Source organism: Osmerus mordax, chromosome 10 (assembly GCF_038355195.1).
Source record: "Osmerus mordax isolate fOsmMor3 chromosome 10, fOsmMor3.pri, whole genome shotgun sequence".
Taxonomy (NCBI): Eukaryota; Metazoa; Chordata; class Actinopteri; order Osmeriformes; family Osmeridae; genus Osmerus; species Osmerus mordax.
The window spans coordinates 11,159,873-11,183,441 of record NC_090059.1 but is presented as its reverse complement, the minus strand read 5'-3'; the positions used below and the strand labels follow the sequence as shown (position 1 = coordinate 11,183,441).

The 23,569-nt window shown below is 47.8% G+C and overlaps 2 protein-coding genes across 6 annotated transcripts in view; one reads left to right on the top strand and one right to left on the bottom strand.

Moving 5' to 3' along the window:
* Window positions 1–217: 217 nt before the first annotated feature.
* Window positions 218–3,208, bottom strand: LOC136950701 (transmembrane protein 100-like). Of its 2 annotated transcripts, none has more exons than XM_067245143.1 (2): window positions 3,002–3,208; window positions 218–2,163 (listed from the first exon to the last, which is right to left on the bottom strand). In XM_067245143.1, the coding sequence occupies exon 2, from the start codon at window positions 1,919–1,921 to the stop codon at window positions 1,454–1,456; it is 468 nt and encodes a 155-aa protein (XP_067101244.1). In that variant the 5' UTR covers window positions 1,922–2,163; window positions 3,002–3,208; the 3' UTR covers window positions 218–1,453. The 2 variants fall into 2 exon arrangements, with proteins under 2 accessions (XP_067101244.1, XP_067101245.1); XM_067245144.1 differs by having other exon boundaries at window positions 218–2,133.
* A 5,222-nt stretch (window positions 3,209–8,430) lies between these two features.
* The window catches only part of ankfn1a (ankyrin repeat and fibronectin type III domain containing 1a), a 43,322-nt gene continuing 28,183 nt past the window's right edge, over window positions 8,431–23,569 (top strand). For 2 of the 4 annotated variants that reach the window (XM_067244933.1, XM_067244931.1), the window contains exons 1-6: window positions 8,431–8,536; window positions 9,277–9,401; window positions 9,684–9,908; window positions 12,824–13,035; window positions 16,119–16,360; window positions 21,898–21,935. In XM_067244933.1, coding sequence (XP_067101034.1) covers window positions 8,480–8,536; window positions 9,277–9,401; window positions 9,684–9,908; window positions 12,824–13,035; window positions 16,119–16,360; window positions 21,898–21,935 — 899 coding nt within the window. In that variant the 5' untranslated portion in view covers window positions 8,431–8,479. Of the gene's footprint in view, window positions 8,537–8,613; window positions 8,737–9,276; window positions 9,402–9,683; window positions 9,909–12,823; window positions 13,036–16,118; window positions 16,361–21,897; window positions 21,936–23,569 lie in introns of those variants that run through there. The other 2 variants (XM_067244932.1, XM_067244934.1) reach the window with 2 other exon arrangements.

Genomic DNA, 23,569 nt, shown 5'->3' with positions numbered 1-23,569 from the left:
CAAGGTGTCATAACCGGTGCCCCCCACCACACACACACACATGCACACACACACATGCACACATACAAGCTGACGTAATGCTGTGTTATAATTCTGCAGTATGGGGGTTGCTAGGCAACGCAAATACAAACCATAAATAAACCACTAGCCTTTGCACACTGGATATAAATATGAGACTTGACATCAAGACTTACTTTGGCACTTTGGAGATCTCTAATTTAATGTGACAAAATATCATTACACATAATGAACAGGTAATAAATAGGACACTAGAAGGATGAAGGGCAGAATATTACGTATAGAAGAATATTGCATAAAAGAAGGAGCCGATGCTAGCAATGTGAAAGCTGTTGTGGACATTAAGAGTAGGAATACTTAAGTATAATGTACCTTGCAAGGGTTGCAAGTTAACATTCTTGAACATTGAAAGCATCTACATGCATACCAAACAGGATAGATTTCATAAGTATCCAGTTTTACTTTTTTTACATTTCATCCCTGTAAAGTCACTTAGGCCTATTTATCAACAAAGCATGAACTTGCCGTACCTTTAATGTTCTTTTTAAATGTCAACATAATAGCAGCAAATAGATTCACAGACACAATATCACTCTATACATAAACATTATCAACAAAACGGTCCATCACTCAATTTGACTTGATTCTCCCAGCCATAAACTGTAAAAAGAATGGACTGCATGACAGCTCCTCAAAAGCCAAAACATCTTGATCGCCCCCTGGTGGCGGGCTGCAGTATGGGCGGATGGGACATGAGCCAAACTAAAGAATAATAATTTTAAAAAAGACATCCAAAGATGTTTTATATATGTCATATTAGGTAGCTCTTATCACACTGATGTCTGTTCAAGTGCTCATTTGTTATTGGTTATTTGACTATATAAAAAGGGATAAGTGTGTGCTTGCGATTGGGTCGGGCGAGTGTATGGGTGGGACCTCGATACCGCGGCTCCACCACCAGATCACTACAGCGCAGACTCTGGCTCCAACTGGCATCACCAGCGCAAGATGGCAGCACCCAGATCAGGGATATTTTGGCTTAATTTTTGTACAGTGGAAGGAAGCGGAGACACGTCGTCCATTCTTTTTACAGTCTGGGCTCCCAGCTCACGAAGAAGAGAATCCAGGGAAGGCCTCACCCATCCTGTCTGTATCTACAGCCAGCCATCCATCAGTCCAGATCTGGACACGTCAGGGGAATCAACCCTAAACTAACTAACAAACTTTCCACTGTAGGACTTATGTCCATCCTCTTTCTCTCTTTCTATCTATCTACCCTCTCTGTCTCTCTCCTTCTATCCCTCCTCTCTCTCTGTCTCTATCAGTCTGTCCACCCTGTCACTCTTCTTCATGAATTGAAGGGAACCTTTACCCCTTTTCCCCTAACATATCCATCTCTCCAACATCTCCATCCCTCCATCTGCTCCTCAAACCCTCAGGCCATGGCTCCCTGCCCAGCCATGAGAGCGGTCTGGCTCTCCCTCCTCCTCTCCCTCCTCCTCCTCCCCTGGCGGGCCCTCCAGCAGAGCAGGCTGGAGCCCAGGAGACCCAGCCCAGACGCCAGCAGCACCAGGCCCAGGACTGAGATGGTGGATCCGTGGGAGTTGAAACTATATGCCACTGCCGTCACCACAACACCAGCGATCAGAACCACCACGCCAAACGGTACCGTGCAACGGTAGCAGGACAGTTCCGCCCCTCCCGTGGCTGCTGTGAGCTGGACCTCGTTGATTAACGGCACGGTGGTCACTAGGCCGTCACTGCTACGGTCCTTGTTGTTCGGCTTCTCCTTAGATTTCCTGTCTGACGCCGCCTGACCCGTTGTCATGGGAACCTTGGTTGAGTGTTTGCCTGCCGGGTCGTCAGGAAGGGAGGGTTTACCTGCCAGGAAGAGGTGGGCCATCTGGATGGCTGATGTGGGTTCAACTGAGGATCCTGTGTGATCAGCTGTTCTGGGTTCAGCTGAGGATGCTGTCTGATCAGATACTCGGGGTTCAACTGAGGATCCTGTCTGATCAGATACTCTGGGTTCAACTGAGGATCCTGTCTGAACAGCTGCTCTGGGTTCAACTGAGGATTCTCTCTGATCAGTTGCTCTGGGTTCAACTGAGGATCCTGTCTGATCAGCGGTGTCAGACTGAAAATCTGCAGAAAAAGACAGAAAACATGACAGCCTCAGATGAACCAAGACATGACAGGAGTGGGAAAGAGAGATAAGGAGAGAGCAGAAAGATGGAGCCAAAGTGTTCTAAGAACATGTTGCTCCTCCTGAGCAGTAGGTCCGTTTGGAACGTGAAGCCCTACTCAGAACTGAGGAAAAACACATCCACTTTAATAGGTCAGTCATTCAAATTGTAAACATGTTTGACCTAAAGTGGGTAGAAACAAGGATGAGCTGATAGGCAGAAAGTAGACATTGCAAATGAGAGACAAAAGAGGACATTTGTGTTTACAGAACCTCCTGAAGATATATTTGCAACTATTTCACCAATTTGACGTAATTTAAGAGCATGCTACAGCATTCGACTCAGAGAGGATGCATTAGCATCTACTGTATATTACAGAACACATTAAACTGAAGCTCGATATGCAAACGGAGGTAAAGTTATCACCGGATCTGTTGCTTCAAGTTGGACTTGAGGCCGGTGCTGCGCGAGGCATAACTGTCCAATTCCCCGGAGAGCGAAGTCTAACGTTTCCAACATCTCTGTGAAACCAGAGCTTGGAGATTTTATGGACGCTTCTGTCTAATGATGAAATTAAAGATATGAGTTATAAACACTGTATGACGTAGGACAGTTTATTTGGCGGTTAGGGCGGGGGCTCCTATCTGCAGGTAGTCTGTCTGCCTGTTGCGTTGTACTGATACAGTTGGGATGAATGGCACGCCCAAATAACGCAATTTATGAGTACTATAGCAACCCTAAGTTAGCAACTTTCGACTCTAGACTCCTTTGTAGGTGAATGAATGGATAACACTTACTGTTGGTAAGCGCCCTCCATGTCTTCAGTGTTCTTCAGTGCGTATGATAGCCTTCTACTCATCAGCTGGTGTCCGTCCAGTACCAACAAGGATGATACTGCTTCCTTCACACCCTTCTTGTTGTTAGGATTCTGATAACGTCGCAGTCGTATTCGAGGAATGATATAGTTATGACTCCTTCCCTCTCTTAATCTTTCCCTCAGCTGTTCTGCGACGTTCCTTGCGCGTATTCCTGTCTAGAAAGTCTTTAGTTGGCACGGCTCAACATCGTCTAGTCTTAGAGGAGAGTGTGGGGATATCAAAAGCAGAAGGTGGGAGTGTCTTGTAGCAAGGGGCGCAGACTATGCGCTCTCTTGCCCTTACCTCCGAACGAGAAGGATAACTTTAACCCCCTGCACACTGAATGGAGAGACTGGGTCTATGTGGTCCTCCGCATCATGTCATCAGCAATATTTAATTACAATATTTTATTTGGGGGAGTGGTCATTGTGTGGGTCTGTGCATTGATGTGTTTGGCAATCTGTATGCATGTGTGGAAGACTTTATGTGTGTATTCATATGTGTGAGAGAAAGTTGTGTATTATTTTAACCCCTACTTTCAGGGTCCACTTGAGGGACACCAGCTCTGTGGTCAGTAGATATGGGGAGTAGCCCTGAGCCTTTCCTTCCTGCCCCTGCCTAGTCCCTTGACCTGCCCAGCCTCAGTCTTTCCATGGGGCTGAAGGAGCTCCACAGCTGCCCAGCTGGTTGGAACTTTGAACTGTGCAGGCTGAAGGTCTTTGCTCAGCTTTCAGATCTCTGATAGAGCTGGGATAAGACTTTCCCTTCTCTTCCTCTCCCTACCCCCATCACTCCAACTACCCTCCTTCTCTCTAAAGTCCCTTAATTTCTTATTCCCCCCTTTCGTCCTCTTCCTCCCCATAGTCTCTCCACCACCTCCCCTCCTCCTTGTCTCCTCACCCCTCTCCTGTCCCCCTGCTCCCCTTAGTCCCTGCACCTCCCATTCCCCTCCTAGTTTCCTAGTCTCCCCTCCACCAGTCCCTTCACCCTCTACTAGTCCCTCCCTCCCTCCGTGATGTTGTAGTTTTGACATCTGGAGGGAGTTATCAGAGTGAAACACTGTCTGTGTGTTGGCCTAGATGATGGAACTGCCTGTGATGTGAACTCCAGACACACTTCCCCCATCGCCGGTGGTCTAATGTGTTTTTTTGGGGGAGCGGAGACAAGGATGAGAACCACCTGTGGTCTGTCACAAAGAACACACATTTCCTTCCTGCCTCTTCTAATTGTAGGCTGGGAGACTCTCCTGCTCCCACCTCTCATATGATAAAGACTGGAGTTGCTGGACAGAGTCTTCGCTTGATGGGTCTCTCACCTCATTGCATATGTTGATAAGTAACAGCCAAGATGTGGTCTGATTGGTTGTTACAGATAATAGCTGGGTATACAGTGAATTGAGAAACATTGTTCTATACATTCTTGATCTCCTGAGGGCTTCAGCTCAGTTCAATGTTATTAAATATCAATTTCATTTGACTTTACTCTGACCATTTTTGCTCTGATTTAATCCATAGAGTCAAATAACTGCAATTCCATCATATTTGATTAATATTTATATACTGTTCAGTTTACCCTTCTTCCTTTACACCTAGGGGATTAGTTTTGGTTGTTTTGTCAATATTAAAACCCCCTACATAATTGTAGGCATGAACAATGCAACATAATAGTATTGAAATACTATATATAATATTTTGGAGTCTACCACTCATGTAAACTTTCAATCCGTCGCAACATTCATACCGACCTGGTGAATCTCCGCAGATAGCATAATATATCTTCTGAGACAGTATCCAAAAATATAAGGTTTAAATCCCAACCATGTCTGTCCCAGCTGATGGTCTCCTAATTTCCACTGTCCTTATTAATAAAGAAAAGATGGCACCCTGTTATTACTTTCATATTCTATTACTTGGTTATATTGACTGACCCTATATAATGTTCCATTCAACTGGATAGTGTTGTATGTGATAAAGCATTATGCAATGTTATATAATATTGTGTTTGATATTCTCAGTGTGGTGTGATGTTATGCTGGTTCCAGCCAGCTGCACTTGCTGGAATGCCTGTGGAGATGGCTTCGGGAGAGGCTAGCTTGGTCCCTCTCTCCCCCAGCTTCAAGGCCATTCGTTGGGGTACACTCACACAGATGTCCCCCTTCCACTTCTCTTTGATCCAGAGCAGGGGGCTCATGGGGTCTCTGCCACCCTGCTGGGCCCTGTGGTGGGGCGTGAGAGAGGCAAAGAAAGCCTGTCTGTTTCCCTTTAGAAGGGGGCCCAGTGTGGAGGACTGGGTTGATGAGAGCTGCACATAGCAATGTTTCAGTGTTAGGAAGTTTTGAGTAACACATAAAAAAGAAAACATCAAATTCCATATATCACACACACATTTCTTTGTGGCAGACAGAACCATGACAGTCACGTCAGTGGAACTCTGCACTCTGGCTTCCAGAACAGGGATGATGACATCTAACTCTTCCTTCTGGAGGGTTCTGAGCCAATGACACCATGGATGAACAGTACAAAGACTTAGTGTGTCTGTTGATTACTTTAGATCTCAACGGTAACCAGCCGCAGACAATCCCATCTGTATTCTGACTCCCACAGACAGAGTGACACACCTGTTCCATTGAAGAAGCAGATTCTACTTCCCCCCTCTCCTGTGACTACACGTCCCTGAGGGGCGATGGGAATATGAAATGGAGTTCTTCAAAATCATGACAAGGGGATTTGAAGTGCATGCCGGGAGTAAGGCTGATTACTCCAGCATCTGTGCAGAGGAGGCCAGGGGGGGGCTAACTCAGTAAATGTATGCTACAGCACTCCGCTACAGTTTGTCACCATGGACCCCCGTCCAAAAGCAAAAACAGGCTGGTCTTCTTAAGAAGAATCATCATGAAGTATTTAGCTCAATAAAAAAAATGTAAATGACAATTTGTGTCCTACCTTGTATTTGTTATCAGATTTGATCATTTGTTTGTTCGGTTTGTTTAGTGTTAACTCCCTCTGAATCAAGAAATCCTGAATTAAAACGCTGTGATGACGTTGACATTGCATTTGTGCAAACCTTGGTTTACTCAACCTAGGCTGTACCCTATTATTGTGTTACCTGCGGTCAGTGCGCTCTCTCTGGCCCACTGACCTCTAAACTCTGACCTGCAAGCCACTTCCTGTCTACTTCAGAGAGCTGGTATATTTACACGAACAACCAGGAAATTAGGTAATCCCTGGTTGCCTTGCGGAATCCCCATGGAAACTGTGAATTATGGTGGTGTTTCCTCTCCTGTCGTCACTAGAGGGTCGCCAGGGAAACCTGAAACTCTGTTTCCATCTTTTGCTCTCTGTCCCTTTCTTTCCCCCAGTAACTGTTTCCCACAGCCTGTGCAATGCTGTGCAATACCCCTTAGTCAAATCCTTTCTCACGTTTGTACCATCCCTTTCCCTTTCTCTCTCTCTCTCTCTTACACACTCTTTCTCCCTGTCTATATTAAACATGGTGTCTGACCTGTTTAAGATCGGTAGTATGCCAGATGTTTCCTGGATGCAAACAACTTACAGTTTGTATCTCAGAGCCTTCCAGCCACAGACAGGTCCTGTCTGTATCTCCCACAGGCTTACAGAGACAGACAGGTCCTGTCTAGATCTAACACAGCCTCACAGAGACAGACAGGTCCTGTCTAGTTCTAACACAGGCTTACAGAGACAGACAGGTCCTGTCTGTATCTCCCACAGCCTCACAGAGACAGACAGGTCCTGTCTAGATCTAACACAGCCTCACAGAGACAGACAGGTCCTGTCTAGATCTAACACAGCCTCACAGAGACAGACAGGTCCTGTCTAGATCTAACACAGCCTCACAGAGACAGACAGGTCCTGTTTCTTTACTTCAGATACTAGAGTGGGAGCTAAGGACACATTGTACTGGAAAATTATATGTTTTTTTTCTGCTCGCCCTCCACATTGATCAATATGCAACAGGACACATTGAATACTATGACTCACATCTCTCATAAACGTCTTATCTGTGAACAAAGACAGAAAATATAACAAAACCAGTTCATTCTCACTCGAAAGATTATCACTGTTCTACGTAAGTGCAGGTCCATGAAGCCAAATAAGGCTGTCTCTCATGACCGTATTACAGTGACATGCAATAATGGGACAGTGGCGCACTCTGGTGGTGCAAGTTTCAAACTACATGAAGACAGAGAAAAGTTGATAGAGTGAGAGAGAGAGAGAGAGAGAGAGAGAGAGAGAGAGAGAGAGAGAGAGAGAGAGAGAGAGAGAGAGAGAGAGAGAGAGAGAGAGGAGAGAGGAGAGATAAAGTATCCCTAATGAGATGAAGTGAGATGAAGGATAAAGGATGAAAGGATAGAGATTAAGCATTAATGGATTAGTTTGATCTGGTCTGGTCTCATCTTCAGGAAACAAGTGGACCATACCGAGGTGGCATTAACACAACCACAATTCATTGGTTCTGAATATGTGGCAATTTACATAAAACATGAGATGATGAAACTTCAGTGCTCTACTATTAGTGACATAACAAGTTGTATGAAATTTGGATGTGGTCCATGGAACAACAGCATATCATCATACAGTGTTGATTCTATGAATAGGCTCACATTTTGACCCTCGAGTCTGAGGTCAGATAATCTCTGAAATTAATCTGATTGGATGATTGCTGTTTTGATAATCCAACACTACTGCAGATTTTCTCACGCACAGCCCACAGATCATGTGAGGTTGGTCACCCCTGCTAAGGTCTGGGTTAGTCTGCACAACATGGACAGTAGACTGTGTATTGTATATGTCTGATTATGATACACTGTATAGGCTCCGTGAGTGAATACAGATTATAAAAAGAAGCCTCAAATAAATCGATCTCGGTTATTTTTGACAACAATAAAGGGGGGGAGAAAAACGATTGACAATCTATAGATGTTCAAATAATTGAAGCCTTAGTGTCATTTGGCCATTCATATTTCCCCATCTTCTTTAACTTCTTAACTGTAATCACAGTAGCCTACAACACCAGGCCCTAGTCATAGCCATGTGTTTGTGTATTCCAAGAGCTCCCTTGAGTAGGTCTACAGAAGAACGTCACGTCAAGCATCAGTCCAAGGGATGGACTGTTTATCCCTAATACCCAGATGTAATTGCCGTCACGTAATTGGGCGTAATTTGGGTGGATAGCCTAACGACATAAATATTTCCTGTCCGTAGTTATCTGTTCCCAAAATGGTTCCTTTGAACTGATGTTGAAGGGCTACGCGTATTGTGCGCAGAAGCCCATGCAAGGACAAATATAGATTTCTTTATCCTAACAGTAGGTTTTAGACCTCCCAGAAAACTGACCCGTGGACACTTTCTCCCCTACCGACCGGTGTCCGAGTCATCTTCACTTGAAATCTAATAACTGATGAGTGAGACTAGTGAGGTCCGACCTCCAGCTGATGTGGATCTGGGCGTGTGCGTGGTAAGTTCTCCTAACTTTCAAGTTTTCCCCAACTGTAATATGAACTGCATCCGGCTCCACTGTATTTAGGATGTATTGCATTGCTAGGCAGCAGGGCTGTCGGGACAAAGACACGTAATAGGGAAGCTGGTAGGAATGCACTGCGAACAGATGTTTTTGTTTCGAAAAGCTGAGATTTCAAGGGGCAAGACACAAACACGGTAACGTCACTAAAACAATATCGTATTTTTTAGGCTACATTGTAATTCTTATTTCTTTGAACATCCCGCAGTTAAAAGTTTGAGTCAAATGTTGAAGCTGCAACATTGTAATGAATCGCACTTTCACACTCCTGCCTGCAGCTTTGTCGGTGGTTAGCTCGTTCTGTGAGAAAGTGAGAAAGAAGAATCATAAAAAATGGTCGAAATTCACAAGGAGGAAGATGATGGAAGCCGGCAGTGTATCGTTGGATACACTCAAAATATGCTATAGGAGCGTGTGCTAACAAGTCCATCCGGTGTCTATTTTAACTCCTCCTAAAACTTCCATTCGCAGATGAAGAAGGAACTTACCTACCTACCATAATAACCTCCTTCTGTTTGGGGTTAGGCTTAGCCTCCTAAATTGGCATATTTACCAGTGAGTCACCCTTTAGGGAAGCTTTTTCACAACACTGGCCATGTGGAGGGATTAGGATTTGCTCCAGTGGTGGCTTCTGACATCACGCTGTATGTGTGCCTGTGTGTGTGTGTGTGTTCCAGCTATGGCTGAAGATGTCTGTGGACTCTGAGAAGCGGTGTGTCCTGTTGCCGCGAGAGACCAGGACTTCATGTGTGTTCCACACAGCCGAGGAAAAGGATGAGATACCAGGGGTGGGTGAGGACAGGTGAGCACCTTAGACCTACTAGACGACATGGGTGGCTTGGGTCTCTCCTGTGTGTACCACTCTACAGTGTGTGTGTATGTTTCTGTATAACATGTTGTGTCTTTTGTCATTCTGTACATAGTGCATATGGAGAGATTAGAGGCCAGTTGTAGTTAACAGTGTTGTCCTACAGTGTTTACATAGTGGATCCTGTTTGTTGCCTACAGTGTTTACCTACTGAATATGTTGTCTTTGTTTTGTCCTATAGTGTTGATATAGTGGATCCTGTTTGTTGTCTTACAGTGTGCTGGAGATGCTGAGCTACTCCAAGTTCTCCGACTTGGAAACATGGCTGTGCATGCCCTCCACCTTACTTCCCCGAGTACTGGAGTCCACGCATTCCTGCTCCTCCTCCTTCTCCTCCTCCTGCTCCTCATCCACCACCACCTCCGTCTGCACCTCCCCTGCTCCTGCCCCCTGCCTCTCCACAGGCTGCGAGACTGCAGAGACAGATGCACAAACACAAGGGTAGGTAACCACAGTAGTATCTACTCTTGGGGGGTCAGATGGCTGAGCGGTTAGGGAGTCGGGCTATTAATCAGAAGGTTGTTGGTTCGATTCCCGGCCGTGCCAATTGAGCGTTGTGTCCTTGGGCAAGGCACTTCACCCTACTTGCCTCGGGGAGAATGTCCCTGTACTTACTGTAAGTCGCTCTGGATAAGAGCGTCTGCTAAATGACTAAATGTAAATGTACTCTATCAACATAGGCCTGGTAACAGAACAGGCACTAAACACACTCACTTTCGAGGCCACAAGGGGTGATAGGAGCGCTGTATTTAGACCTGCAAGTCCTGTATGGTTCAGGGGAAGGGGCGGTTCTAAACTTTGGGAGTTATAGTTCTTAGGAAAGAGGATAGTGGAGGATCGCTTTGTATTTAAGACAGAGGTGGCAGGTATATACAGATTGATAAACTGAGTCTGAAGGGAGCCAAAGAAAACAGGGACATGTTGTACTGCTCAGGAAAGAAACTGAATATCCTGGTCTAACCCATACTCCAGTCCTAGATTAACCCAGTTATGTTCTTACCCTAACCTCAAACCTGCTGTAACCTAATCATAGTCTAACCCTAACCCCAAACCTGGGGTAATGTAGTCATGGTCTAACCCAACACCTGAACATTTACATTTAGCAGACGCTCTTATCCAGAGCGACTTACAGTAAGTACAGGGACATTCCCCCGAGGCAAGTAGGGTGAAGTGCCTTGCCCAAGGACACAACGTCATTTGGCACAGCCGGGAAACGAACTGGCTACCTTCTGATTACTAGCCCGATACCCTAACCGTTCAGCCACCTGACTCCACCTGAACACAAACATTAAGTCCATTGGCTTTCCTGGAAGTGCAGTTTGCTCCTTTCAGAGCTGCCTAAGTCTGTGTAGCTAGCAGGACTGCCAATCTCCTACAGCACCCTAGTGATTGATATCTGTCACACACACCAGAGCCATTTGACTCTTGACTTAATTCTCCCCATTCAGCTTTTGTGTTTCTCTTACACACATTCTCTCAGTGCCACACACACACACATACACACACACACACACACACACACACACACACACACACACACACACACACACACACACACACACACACACACACACACACACACACACACACACAGGGGAAGGTAAGTTAATACCCCTTTTGGGCATTGAACACTTGAGAGGGCCATTGCCTGTGACTGGGGACCTCAGTGCCATAATGTGTGATTATGTTGCCTGCTTAGACTTGAGAGACTGTGGGGCCTGGGAACTCTCAGAGCAGCACACACGCACACACACACCTCTTCCTCACCACTCCGCCAGAGAGGTACCAGTGCCAGTAGACAAGCTTGCTTGCAGTTGATGGCGGCCATCGTTGAGGACCCCTCGTCAACTCTGAACGTGTAGACTGAAGGACAGAGAAACAGACATGTTGGCGTGTGTCCACTCATAGCGGAGACCCCGGGAAGCAGGAGACCCCGGGAAGCAGGAGACCCCGGGAAGCAGGAGCAGGCCAAGGCGTGTGAGACGTTAGGTAGCGAGCTGCCGTTGGCGTGCGTTTGGTTTCAGGAGTGTTGGGCAGGGAGGCTAGTGGAGGATGGGACCAAGGTGAGCAGGGTCTGTAGCGGTGAGGACTGGGGATGAGTCGCAGGTGAGGTGTGGAGACGTTGAGCTGAGGACGGAAAACAAGGTCGTGCTTGGTGGGAGTTTTGGTGTTGAGGTGTAATGGTGTCCCCATGTCGTAGTGTTTTGAGGGGGATGTTAGGGAAGGCTGGGCCGTGTGACGCGCTCCCGTTGGGTAGCGAGCGCTGGTGCGCAGGTGGGAACCCTCTGCGTTGAGGTACAGCTGGCAGGGAGAAGCAGGCATGTTGAGTTGGGAGGAGTTGCTGGAGTTCTTTGTGAGGAGGAGAAGGCGGAGGGGAGATCAGAGCCGGGGATCGTGGAGGAGTCGAAGCTACAACGTTACCTCCAGGTACTTTCAGGTTTGCTTCTCCTCAAACCTCTAACCTGCATGCTACCACTCAATAGATGTAAAGTCTCATAGAAACATCTGAAGCTACCAACTGTAGCTTCAAAAATATAACCGGAATTGAGCTGCCTATTGAATCAAGCCTGTTGTATTCTGTCGTAAGCAGGTATAACCTGCTTATCCACCTATAGTGTCGTCCACAAGTACCACTGGGCATGTGTACTGTTATAACCTGTGATAAGCTGCGCAGAACATAATCCTTACTTTCATATCACTTCCTAATCTGAGGAAGTCAAACTGAAAGTCTATTATGACTATTCACAATCCAGCAGTCCAGCATACAAAAGTATGTGTATTTTTTTTGTTGGGATTTCTATATATTTGAAGAATATATTTCATTTGGTATAACTGTTAGTAGCCAACAAGCATCTGTATTGCCAGGGCCTTTTTTATCTGGTGGATTTTCCGTCCATGAGACTTATCATGAATATTTTAACTCCTACTGCTGATACACTGTACTTGTGTCGTGAGTGTGTGTGTATGTTCAGGTTGTGTGTGTGTGTGTGTGTATTCCAGTCTGTTTCCTTTTGAAGTCCATTCTGATAATGACAGCAACAGCCTCAAACGTTAGATGAGATGAGAGTCAGAGCTGTTTCATGTCCTTCAGTCATAAAGTGATTTATCCCTGTCCTCTCCTCTCCTTATCTGTTTAATGGCTTCCTTCTGATGACAAGTCACTTGGAGTAATCCCTCTCCTCGCTCCTCTCTCCTTTCTTCTCCTCTAGTTCATGACTGACGACATGCCACGTTGCATCTTCACATCCTGACTCAGCCTGCATCTGCAGCTTTGACATTGACATTTTAATACATTTGAATTTCTCTGGGCAATCAAGTGCACCCCAAGTATTGATTGTATCTCTTTGTGTCTCTAGACCTCCAGAGAAGGAAGCCCTGTTCCTGACCCCTGCTCTCGGGAGGGAGACCCCGTTCCTGGCCACACCGCTCGCCCCCATCCTGTCCTCTACACCCTGTCACATGACAAACCTGACCTCATCGGGAGACTCCGCCTCCCAGGGCAGGGTCAACGTGAGGAAGCGCAGACGATTGGCAGCCAGCCCAGGAGGGCTGCACTGGAACGCTGCAGGTAACCTCCACACAGCCACACAGCCACACAGCCCCACAGCCCCACAGCCACACAGCCCCACAGCCACACAGCCCCACAGCCCCACAGCCACACAGCCACACAGCCACACAGCCACACAGCCCCACAGCCACACAGCCCCACAGCCCCGCCCCCATCTCTGCCTGTCCTTCCACCTCTCTCTGACCCTACCTCCCTCTCACTACCTTTCTTTTCTGTTACTTTTCTTTCTTTCTAGCCCCGTCTGTCCTTTTACTCCTTAGAGAGGAATTTCCTCTATGCAAGATCTGTGTTCATTGTGCAAGCATGCACATGCACATGCACACACACACACACACACACACACACACACACACACACACACACACACACACACACACACACACACAGGCATTCACACAGATTGTTTATGCTATTGAAACTCTCAGTTTCCTGTGTAAGTTAGTGTCTCTCAGATCCACCCTGCTGGAGAATGATAATGAGCTCTTCCTGTGAAATCGACTCCTTTCCTCTCCTCTCCTATCCCCAGCCCTCTCCTTTCCTCACCTGAACTCACCTCTTCCCTTCTCTGCTCTGTTTGTAAATCCCCTATTTCTCCACTAGATGGTGCTGTAATGCAGGGTGTTCAGGACACTACCAGGCACCAGAGAGAGACACGTCTCTAATCATCTCACCCGTGTGTGTGTTTGTTTGTGGGTGATCATTTCTGTGTTTGCATTTGTGCCTGTGTTTGTACTGTATTGTCTCCATGCTCGTGAGAGAGTGAGTGTGTGTTTGCTTTCATTGCAAGAGTACCACGTGTGCTTGTGTTAAAAGCCCTGCCGTCTAACTAGTCATAATAGTGTTCCCCTGGAGATGCGAGTACATTGATGGGAGGAGAGGACAGACTAGCCGAGGACAAAGGGGGGAGGAGATGAGTGGAGAGAAAAGGAGGGCATGGAGGGTAAAAGGAGGGTCCTCTCCCCCCTGAACCCCCCCCCCCCCCCATATGTTCTCTTCTCACTGTTTGCTCTCCTCTCTTCTTTCCTCTCTTTCTGTCACATCCCTTTCTCTTGAAAGACCCCCAGTTGTGTCATCCCCGGCACCGCAACGGTTGCCATGGAAACCGTTGCCGTAGCGGGTTTTTGGTTTATTCTTTTAGATTTGGACTGAAGTCTTCTGAGAGATGTTTGTGTATTACGTTTTGAACAAAGCAAAGACAGAACAGACGTCAAACAATCTGCTTTCTCCAGTACACCAGACCTCCTGTCATGACTGGTACTGGTTTGCTGTTGCAGAACCATAGATGAAGACATCGGCTTAGGAGTTCTAGTCTGCCATGTTGGCAGCTTGGTATCTGGACTGAGTAATAACACGATGCAAGCCAGCCTAGTGACACAAGCCAACACCAAACAAACCTTAAGCCCTGCCTCTTTGCCTCCTGATGCCTGTCAGTCACATGGGATTTGGTCACCTTCGTGATGTGTTACCAAAGAAGTTAACCCGTAGTTGTCTGAAGAGAACCAGAGCTAGATTATGTTACTCTGTGACGTGTGTGGGAGAGTAGTGCCCTTTGTTGTCATGGTACCCATGTTCGGTGACTGTTGTCATGGGCTCCTGGCTGAGATGGAGAGATCAGAATGGAGAGATATCCACCAGAGTTCTAATAAAGATATCCACCACCCCAGGGATTTGATATAACTATAGATATCTAATTGACTTGATATTTGATATAGATATAGATATCCACTGGACCAAAGATTTGTTCCCTCACCTTCTCTGAAGCTGGTTCTCCACGCAGAGGAACATTATCTGTATGACTTCTCCTCTCAGCACCTTCTCTCTTGTATAACAGTACAGCTGATAATAAGGACCGCCCCAGTACTGTTAGGTTACATACACATGTGCTCTTAATGGCATCTCCTGATGGATATATGTTCTACAGAATACACAGAGCAGCTGCTCCTTAGGTACTAGGTGTGTTTGTTAGTGAGTCCAGGTCCAGCTCAGGGCTAGAGAGTGTTAGTGATTCCAGGTCCAGCTCAGGGCTAGAGAGTGTTAGTGAGTCCAGGTCCAGCTCAGGGCTAGAGAGTGTTAGTGATTCCAGGTCCAGCTCAGGGCTAGAGAGTGTTAGTGAGTCCAGGTCCAGCTCAGGGCTAGAGAGTGTTAGTGAGTCCAGGTCCAGCTCAGGGCTAGAGAGTGTTAGTGAGTTATCATGTGGTAGTCCAGCTGCCTTCTCCTTATGTATTTTTAATGGAGTAGAGTAGAGCATCCTGCCAACACTGTAACAATAGTCTTGTGTTCAACTCACCTGGGGGAGAAACATGATATATGCTCGTACACGTGCATGCACGCACACACACACACACACACACACAAATACACACAGGTTTGTTTTACTATCCTAGTGAGGACTAACAATTCCCCTCCCATTCAATATTGTGTTACCCCTAACACTTCCTGTCATTCTAACCCTAACACCAATTCTGACCCTAACCCTAAACCTTCTTTCTTGGTTTACTAAATAAGACCACACACACACGCCAGCATGTACGCTCCTACGCATGTGCACACACACAACACAGGAACCTGGCAAAATCTTCCAGTCATGAAGGAGTGGGTAGGAGGGAGGAGCATCTAGTGTGTGTGTGTGTGTGTGTTGCATGTTCAGGGGTGCGTCTTTGAAGTGAGCACTGACTTAATTAGTCCTTACTGGAGTCTCACAAGGAAAAATTAGCCTTTTAAATCAGCGAGGTAGCCATTCCCCCAGGACAGCTGTCAGGCCTCACTGTCTGGCTGCTCATGTGCTGTTAGTCATGTCCTCTTCTCTCCCCTGCCACCACACGCTGCTAAACAGGCCAGCATCAGGTCTCTCTGTGTACGGTGTTTGTGTGTGTGGTGTAGGCAGACTTTGGGGGTGTGTGTGAGCGTGCATCTGGTCTCATTTTACGGTAGTGTGTGTGTGTTGGTATTAGTTTACAACATTGTGTGTATAAATGTGTGTGCGTGCATGCATCCATGAGTTTGTGTGTATGTGTGTGTGTGCGTGCATCTGTGTGTGTGTGGTGTCAGTTGACAGCAGTGCATCTCTGGTTTCTCCTGTTCAGGTTCAGTCCGGCGTGACTTTGAGCGGTCTAACTCCTCCTCTAAGCGCACCCCTAGCCCCGCCTCTAACCATGGCGTGGGGGGAAGCAGCCCCCCCCTGCGGGAGACGGCGGGGGCAGGAGGGGAATGGTGCGCGTCTTTGAGGAAGACGGTATCCGTTGACGACCGTTTACTGCAGCCGGTGGTCAGAGATCAGAGACATAGCCGCCTGGACAGAGGCAAGAAGAAACTCCGGAACATCCATGTGAGTATAGTACACACTCCACTGAAACCTTGTGCGAGTGTGTGTATGTGATTGTATGCGTTTGGGTGCGCGTGTCTGTATCTGCGTGTGTGTATCTGCGTGTGTGTATCTGCGTGTGTGTATCTGCGTGTGTGTATCTGCGTGTGTGTATCTGCGTGTGTCTGCATGTGTGTACCTGTGTGCTCGTACCTTTGCCTGGGTGCTGTTTCTGTGTGGGTTTTGGAGACCTGTAACCCTGCAGCAGTCCTGTCAGACAGTGCCTGAGCTCGGCTTGATGAGCACTTTTACATAACAGATGTTGAGGCCGGTGTGACTGTGTTTATCTGAGGCGAATCCCGCTGAATGGCCAGCCCACACAGGCCAGAGAAGGAGAGGAAGAGGGAGGGGGAGAGGAACGGAGGGTGGGAGAGGGAGAGAGAGGGATGCACGGCATTAGAGAGAGCTAGATGAAAAGAGAGGGACAGATAGACAAAGAGAGAGAGAGAGAGAGAGAGAGAGAGACAGATGCATGGCATTGTCCCACCATCACCTCAATGTAACTGCCCAAACTAGTACTGAGAACGGCTTGAGATGGGACCTGAAAGGGCTCAAGGCTAGTTTGTGAATAGTTTGACGTCAGTCTGCACAGAGCAGTGTGCACTGTTTAGTCAGAATCAGACACGACCGTGAGCTGTCGGAGCTGTGGAGGTGTCTGTCGTCTTCTCTGATAGGTGGAGAGGAGTCAGGTGGAGGAACTCTCTGTTCCCTTCCTGCTTCACAGACATGGGGGGAAACAGGCCTGGATTCAGGCCCCTCCAATAAACAGGTTAGAAGGTGGGAGGACATAAGAAGGGTGTGTGTGTGTGAGTTTGTATGTGTGTGTGTATGGCTGTGTGGTTGGGTTTGTGTGTGTGGTCATTGCGTTTGTGGATTCTCACTTCAGCTGACAAGGTTAGTCCGGAGTGAGTGATGTATTGAGTGGGAGAAATAGAAAGGTAGAGAATAACAGCTGAAGGGAGCGAGAAAGGGAGCAGGCGAGGTGAAGGGAGGAAAAGTGAAAAGAGAGAAAGAGAGCTAGAGGGAGGAGAGACGAGATAGGAGAGAGAGAACGAGGGAGAAAGTCGGAGGGTGGAAGCGAACAGAGAGACAGAGTGAGAAATGGAGACGGAGAAATCGAGGTGGAAAGAGGGTGATGGATATATAGGGATACAGAGAGAGAGAAGGAGCCAGGGAAAGATGGAGGGAGACAGATGGTGAAGGCAGAGCCTCTGCCCCAGCTGAGAGAGAGAGAATTGAGAGAGAGAGAGAGATAGTGAGAAGTGTGTGTGAGATAGAGAGATAGAGAGAGAGAGAGAGATAGGGAGAAGTGTGTGTGAGAGAGAGAGAGAGAGAGAGAGAGAGAGAGAGAGAGAGAGAGAGAGAGAGAGAGAGAGAGAGAGTGAGAGAGGGCCAGCCAGCCCGGGGTGACAGAGATATTCCAGTGTTTTTCTCGGAGGCCGTCGCTACGCCTCGTCTGCCGATGGAAAAGCCACCGGGGCGTTCACCCTCAGGACCGTAAAAGACAGGCGGAGGGGCCGTCCTTGTTTTTGTGGAAAGTTTGGTGTGGCCAGGAGTAGAGAGAGAGGGCGAGCGAGCGAGCGACAGGTGGCAGGCTGGCGGAGGACGATGACTGTCAGGAGATCTGCTGCATTATGCAGCCTTCTCTCTCTCCATCTCTTTATGTCTCTGTCTCCCTCGACGCATCATTCTCACGCTGTTATCCCTCTCTCTCTCTTCCTGGCAGCATCCCCCAGCATCTCTCTCTCTCTCTCTCTCTCTCTCTCTCTCTCTCTCTCTCTCTCTCTCTCTCTCTCTCTCTCTCTCTCTCTCTCTCTCTGGCTTCCCTCTTTCTCCTTTCCTTTGAGAGAGATGTAGAGAGAGATGCAATCTATTTTCCTCTCCTCTTCAAATCTCTTTTCTTCCTCCCATTCCTCTCGTCTCTGGCAGAATTCCTTGGTGAGCCTGTCTGTTGCTCAAGCCCCACACACACCTTGCACACAACAACAATCCCCCCCACACACACACACACACGCAAGCATCCGTGTGAGCAACAGATCTTTTTTTTCGCCTTTAGCCGACATCATTGAGGAGCAGTTCCCTTTGAAGCACCAACAGGGGGCAAGCTTGAGTGGTGGCAGGAGACAGACAGATACTTCTGGCAGCTTGGATGCTCCTTCCCCCCCCAAGGAGACATACACTGGAGCTGTTCATTTAGACACTATCACTCTGCTCAGCCTCTCTGTCTCTCCCTCTATCCTTCCTTCTTTCTTCTCTCTCTCTCTCTCTCTCTCTCTCTCTCTCTCTCTCTCTCTCTCTCTCTCTCTCTCTCTCTCTCTCTCTCTCTCTCTCTCTCTCTCTCTCTCTCTCTCTCTCTCTCGCACGCGCGCGCTCCACAGTATCTTTTGTACCTTTTAGCACATGAAGCTCATTAGCAGTTGGATAATGATTCCTACTGGGAGCTAAGTCTCTTGAATATCCCTACATCTCTCTGCCTCTCTTCTTCATTATGGGCCTCATCTGGCTGCTCTGATTACCCAGAACTCCACCAACCAAGCCTGCCAATACAATATTACTGTGTGTGTGTGCGTGTGTGTGTGTGCACGTGTGCATTCAGCGCAACAGCACAGACGGAGTGTGTGTTAGCCAGTGTGTGCCCACCCGACTGGTGTGGGCCAGCTAGCCTCAGTCTGTAAAGCTGCTCCGGGCCCCATGAGTGAAATATGAGAGACATCAATTCAAGCTGCCATCTTATTAGGACTAATCCCTAAAAACAACACAGGCCAGAAAGCATGGCCGCTGTCCCACCTCCTGACTCTGCCTCCCCTCCATGTGAGATATGAGTTGTCGCACGAGCACTTAACTAGCGTCTCACACAACATCTATTGATAAGTACTGAAATGGGGCCCCTGGCCTCGGCCCAATCTCTGCCCCAGCCCCAGCCTCTGCTCCAGCCTCCAAACTTTACACTCCAGACCCTAGCCTCCAGCCCCCAGCCCCGTCACTAGCCCTAGTCACAAAACTGACGACAGTCCCAGCCCTGCCCTGCCCTGCCCAGCCACCCCAGCCTAGCTCCAGCTGCCAGTGTCAAACCCCATCTCCAAACCTAGAACACCATATTCCAGCCCAGTCTCCAGTCCCAGAGCCCAAGTCCTGTCAAATCTAGTCCATCCCTTCCCCAGCCTTCTGTCCCTAGCCTGGCCCAGCCCCGGCCCCAGCCGTCCAGCCACAGGTTCTGGAGGTGCCAGGGTCTGGCAGCCAAGAGGGCCAGCTCTACCTCCCCTGTCTCCAGGCTCCTTGCTGGGCCATGAATGCCAGCATTGCTGACCTAATTAGCCCTGGGAGAGGCCTAACAAGCCGCTACAGTTCAGCCACTGACAAATATCAAAATAAAGCCTTGTTCAAATTAGCGAGGTGAAGTGAGAAGTAGAGGAGGGAGGGCTGGGGCTGTCTGGGATAGGCCTGATCACTCACGGACTGCATGGACTTGTGTGTGAGTGTGTGTGTTTGTGTGTAAGAGAGAAGGAGGGAGGTTATTTTAGTTCAGATACCCGGAGCGCTGGTTTGCGGCCGTTCATCTCTTCCGTCAAACTGCCGCTGTGTGTGTGTGTGTGTGTGATGATTTATAAAAAGTACCTGCATGTAATCAGTAGCTGTTAACTGTTTGCAGTTATGTGTGCTCTTATATAAGACAAACAGTGGTCTCTCTGTGGTAGAGGACCTCCCCCAGGGCTTTAGGTCATCCCCTAGGGAACTGTCTCAAACAGGTACCAAGTGATGAAGAGATGTGCTCACCTCACACACAAACACACACAGGCGCACAAACACAAGCGCACACGCACACACACACTGACACAAGTACACACGCACAAAGGCACAGACTCCCCCACACACTGGTACACGAAAACATAAGCGAACGAACGCGCAAACGCACACGCTCTCCTGCCCATCCCAGAGATGAAACACACAGGCATAGGTGAGAACGGCCATGGAAAGCAGTCTGTGACATTCTCCAAATATCAGCAGCCTGCTCCACATCTACACACCAAATAAGAACACGGTGGAGCGTCGTCTTGCCTGGGACCCAAGGATGTAGATGTGTACATCATCGTTCCCTGTACACATATACAGCATATAGGCAGTGCACAATACATTGACATGCAAAATAACTCGGTGGCCACTTGATCTTTTTTTTTTTCAATGTGTCGGTGTGAGTGACAGGCTGACAGATGGATGTCAGAGCATCAGGAGCTGTTTGGTGAAGCTGCCATCTGTTTAACTGTACCTGAGAGAGGAGGAGAGGGAGGGAGGGAGGGAGGGAGAAAAAAGAATGGGTTGGTGGAGTGAGTGAGTGGGTGAGTGAGAGAGAGAGCTCTGGTCTCTCGTATGCAGTGTTTGTAAACAGACGGATCCTGTTAGAATGCCTGTTGCACAACCCCTGCACATACGCACTGAAACAGACACACGTGCACACATGCACACATTCTGTTACATACTGAAACCGACACACACACACTGTAACACACTGAGACACATCGAAATAGACACTATCACACTAGAGTGAACACTGGAACACTTTCTTGTATGGAACATGTACTACAAGAATGACATTTGCACCAGTCAGACAAGAAATGGGATGTGGCGCATCAGGCCTGTCCTTGGAGAAAGGTGGACTACAGGAGGATCAGCGGCTGAGAGGAAATAAGAAGGATCGAGTTTTAGCCGACTGGTTCTCTGACGTAAACTCCAGACATTCTGTGTGTGCGCTTGTGTATGTGTCTGTGGGTGCATGTGCGTGCGTGTTGTGTGTGTGTGTGTGTGCACAGAGACAGGACAGAGTGCAACTGTTTGTTGCCAGTCGGTTGAGTGATTGTCTCATCAAGGAGCTACAGGAAGCAGCATCTTTCTTCACAGAGATCATAGACCCACTGCTGGCTCCAAATGATAGTAGAACAAAGTAGAACACTATTCAATAACACCATAGAACAAAGAACAACAGCAGAAATGACTATAACACATTAGAGCAGAGCAAAGAAGAGCAGAACCCTACATCAAACAGCACTACATCAAACACACATACACACACACACACACACACACACACCGACACACACACGAGCAGAAACACACCGACAGACACACGTACACCGACACACGTACACCGACACACACACACCGACACACACACACCTACCCTCTGTCCTCAGGGAAACTTTTCTGTTGTCTAACGTGTTCCCTAACATATTTCCTAACTCCAACTCCGAACACAGTACTTCCACTGACAGATCCCTGTGGCAGGTGTCCCACTTGAGAAGGCTGCTGGCAGAGCAGGGCTGTTCTGTCTGGACATCAAGAGCATTGATGTAGACAAGAACTTCCCTTGAATTGATGCTGGTCATGCATGCCATTGGAACGTGCTCACACATACATAATGATCGTTCTCTCTATATGTCTCTGTCTTGCTCTCTCTTTCTCTCTTTTTCTTTCTTTCTGCCTATCGATCTGATCTATCTCCTCTGCAGAGTCTTGGAACCACCGGCAGATACGACACAAGAAAAAAGTAAGTGTTGCCCAACTTGCTCTCATTCTGTCATACAGCCTTGCATAACAGTCAGTCATACAGCCAGCCAGTCGTAACAGCCAGCCTTGCATCCATACATTCAACCAGGCATTCAGCCAGCCAGCCAGTCAGCCTGCCAGCCAGTCAGTCCACCAGGCAGTCACTCGGCCAGCCAGACCAGCCATGAGCCAACCATCCACTCAGCCAGCAGTCTTCATACCTTCACTTTGCCCCTCCATTCCCAGCCACAGCCCTCATTAGATTAGAGAGAGCGGCACATACACACTCAAGGATGGAGAATGTTTAGTGACTCATTTCTCTGTCTGTCGTTCCTGGCTGTGCTATTGCTCCTCCCCTCCTGATGTGTCAGTGAACCATTAGAAATCCTCCGTCCTGCACCCAGCAGTGACCAAGGACACATTAGCCCCCTGATGCTCTGTGGCCTTTGTCGCCATGGTGACTATTTCCATTATTATAACTCGTCTATTATGTCCCTGGACAGGTGGGGTTTGACGTTTCGAGTGATCAGGCAGTGTGTGTGTGACTCACTGTGGTATTGGGTGGGGGGCTAACAAACATTTATTTTATTTCAGTTTTTATTGGTGTCCAACTTTGTCAGTTTTTGCCCTTTATTCAGTACCAACCACACAAATCTAGGTATCCAACTGTCTTTAATACTCTGAGTAAAAAGAGCAAGAGAGAGATTGATAGAGAGAGAATGAGATAGGAGACATAGAAAGGGAGAGAGAGGAGACATAAAGAGAGAAGGAGACATGGAGAGTGAGGGAGGGACATAGAAGGAGAAAAGGCAGAAGAGAGCAATGGAGAGAGAGAGACAAAGGGAGGGAGAGACAGAGGGAGAGCGAGAGATATGATAAAGGAAAAAGGTAATGAAAGTATTTTCACATTCCTCATGTGAATGTGACATGTCAGGTTGTGTGTGTGTGTGTGTGTGATGCTCCTGTGTTGTCTGATCCCAGATCGATCCTCCCAAAAGCCCATTAGTTACTGTCTCTAAGGCGTGACACTGCACCCTGCGCTTGACACTTACCCAGCATGCACTGGGAATTCTGACCCACACCTGGACCCAAATCACCCTGATCTGGTCCCCAACTCTCTGTCCACACTGGTATAGAGGGTGTGTTGTAGTGTATGCTTTGTAATAAATTGTGTGTAGACAGCGTGTGTTGTTTTTTTGTGGTGTATAATTTGGATGTAAGTGCAGTGTGAGGGCTGTATTGTGTGACAGTGTGGTGACGTTCTACAGCAGTAGCAGCTGCAATCAGTGGGAGACAATGAGACCCACCGCAACCATAAAGTCTGACGGTTTCTGGCAGTGTTGCTATGGAAATAAGTGGATCCATGGAGGTATAGAGGAAAGTGTGTGCTGAAGGGAGAGGTCTCCGAGTTTAGCTCTTTTCTCCATTTCAGAACTGTTACACATTTGTGTGTGTGTGTCAGGGTTTGTATATGGATGTTCTTGTATTTGTGTGTAGGGTTTTGTGTGTGTGTGTGTGTGTGTGTGTGTGTATTAGGCAATTATTAGCCTCTCTCAGTCCCACTCTCTGACCCCAGAGTGGCCAAGCTTTGATTGGCTTAAAAAGGACAACACAGATCCAGGCTGGCTTCAAACA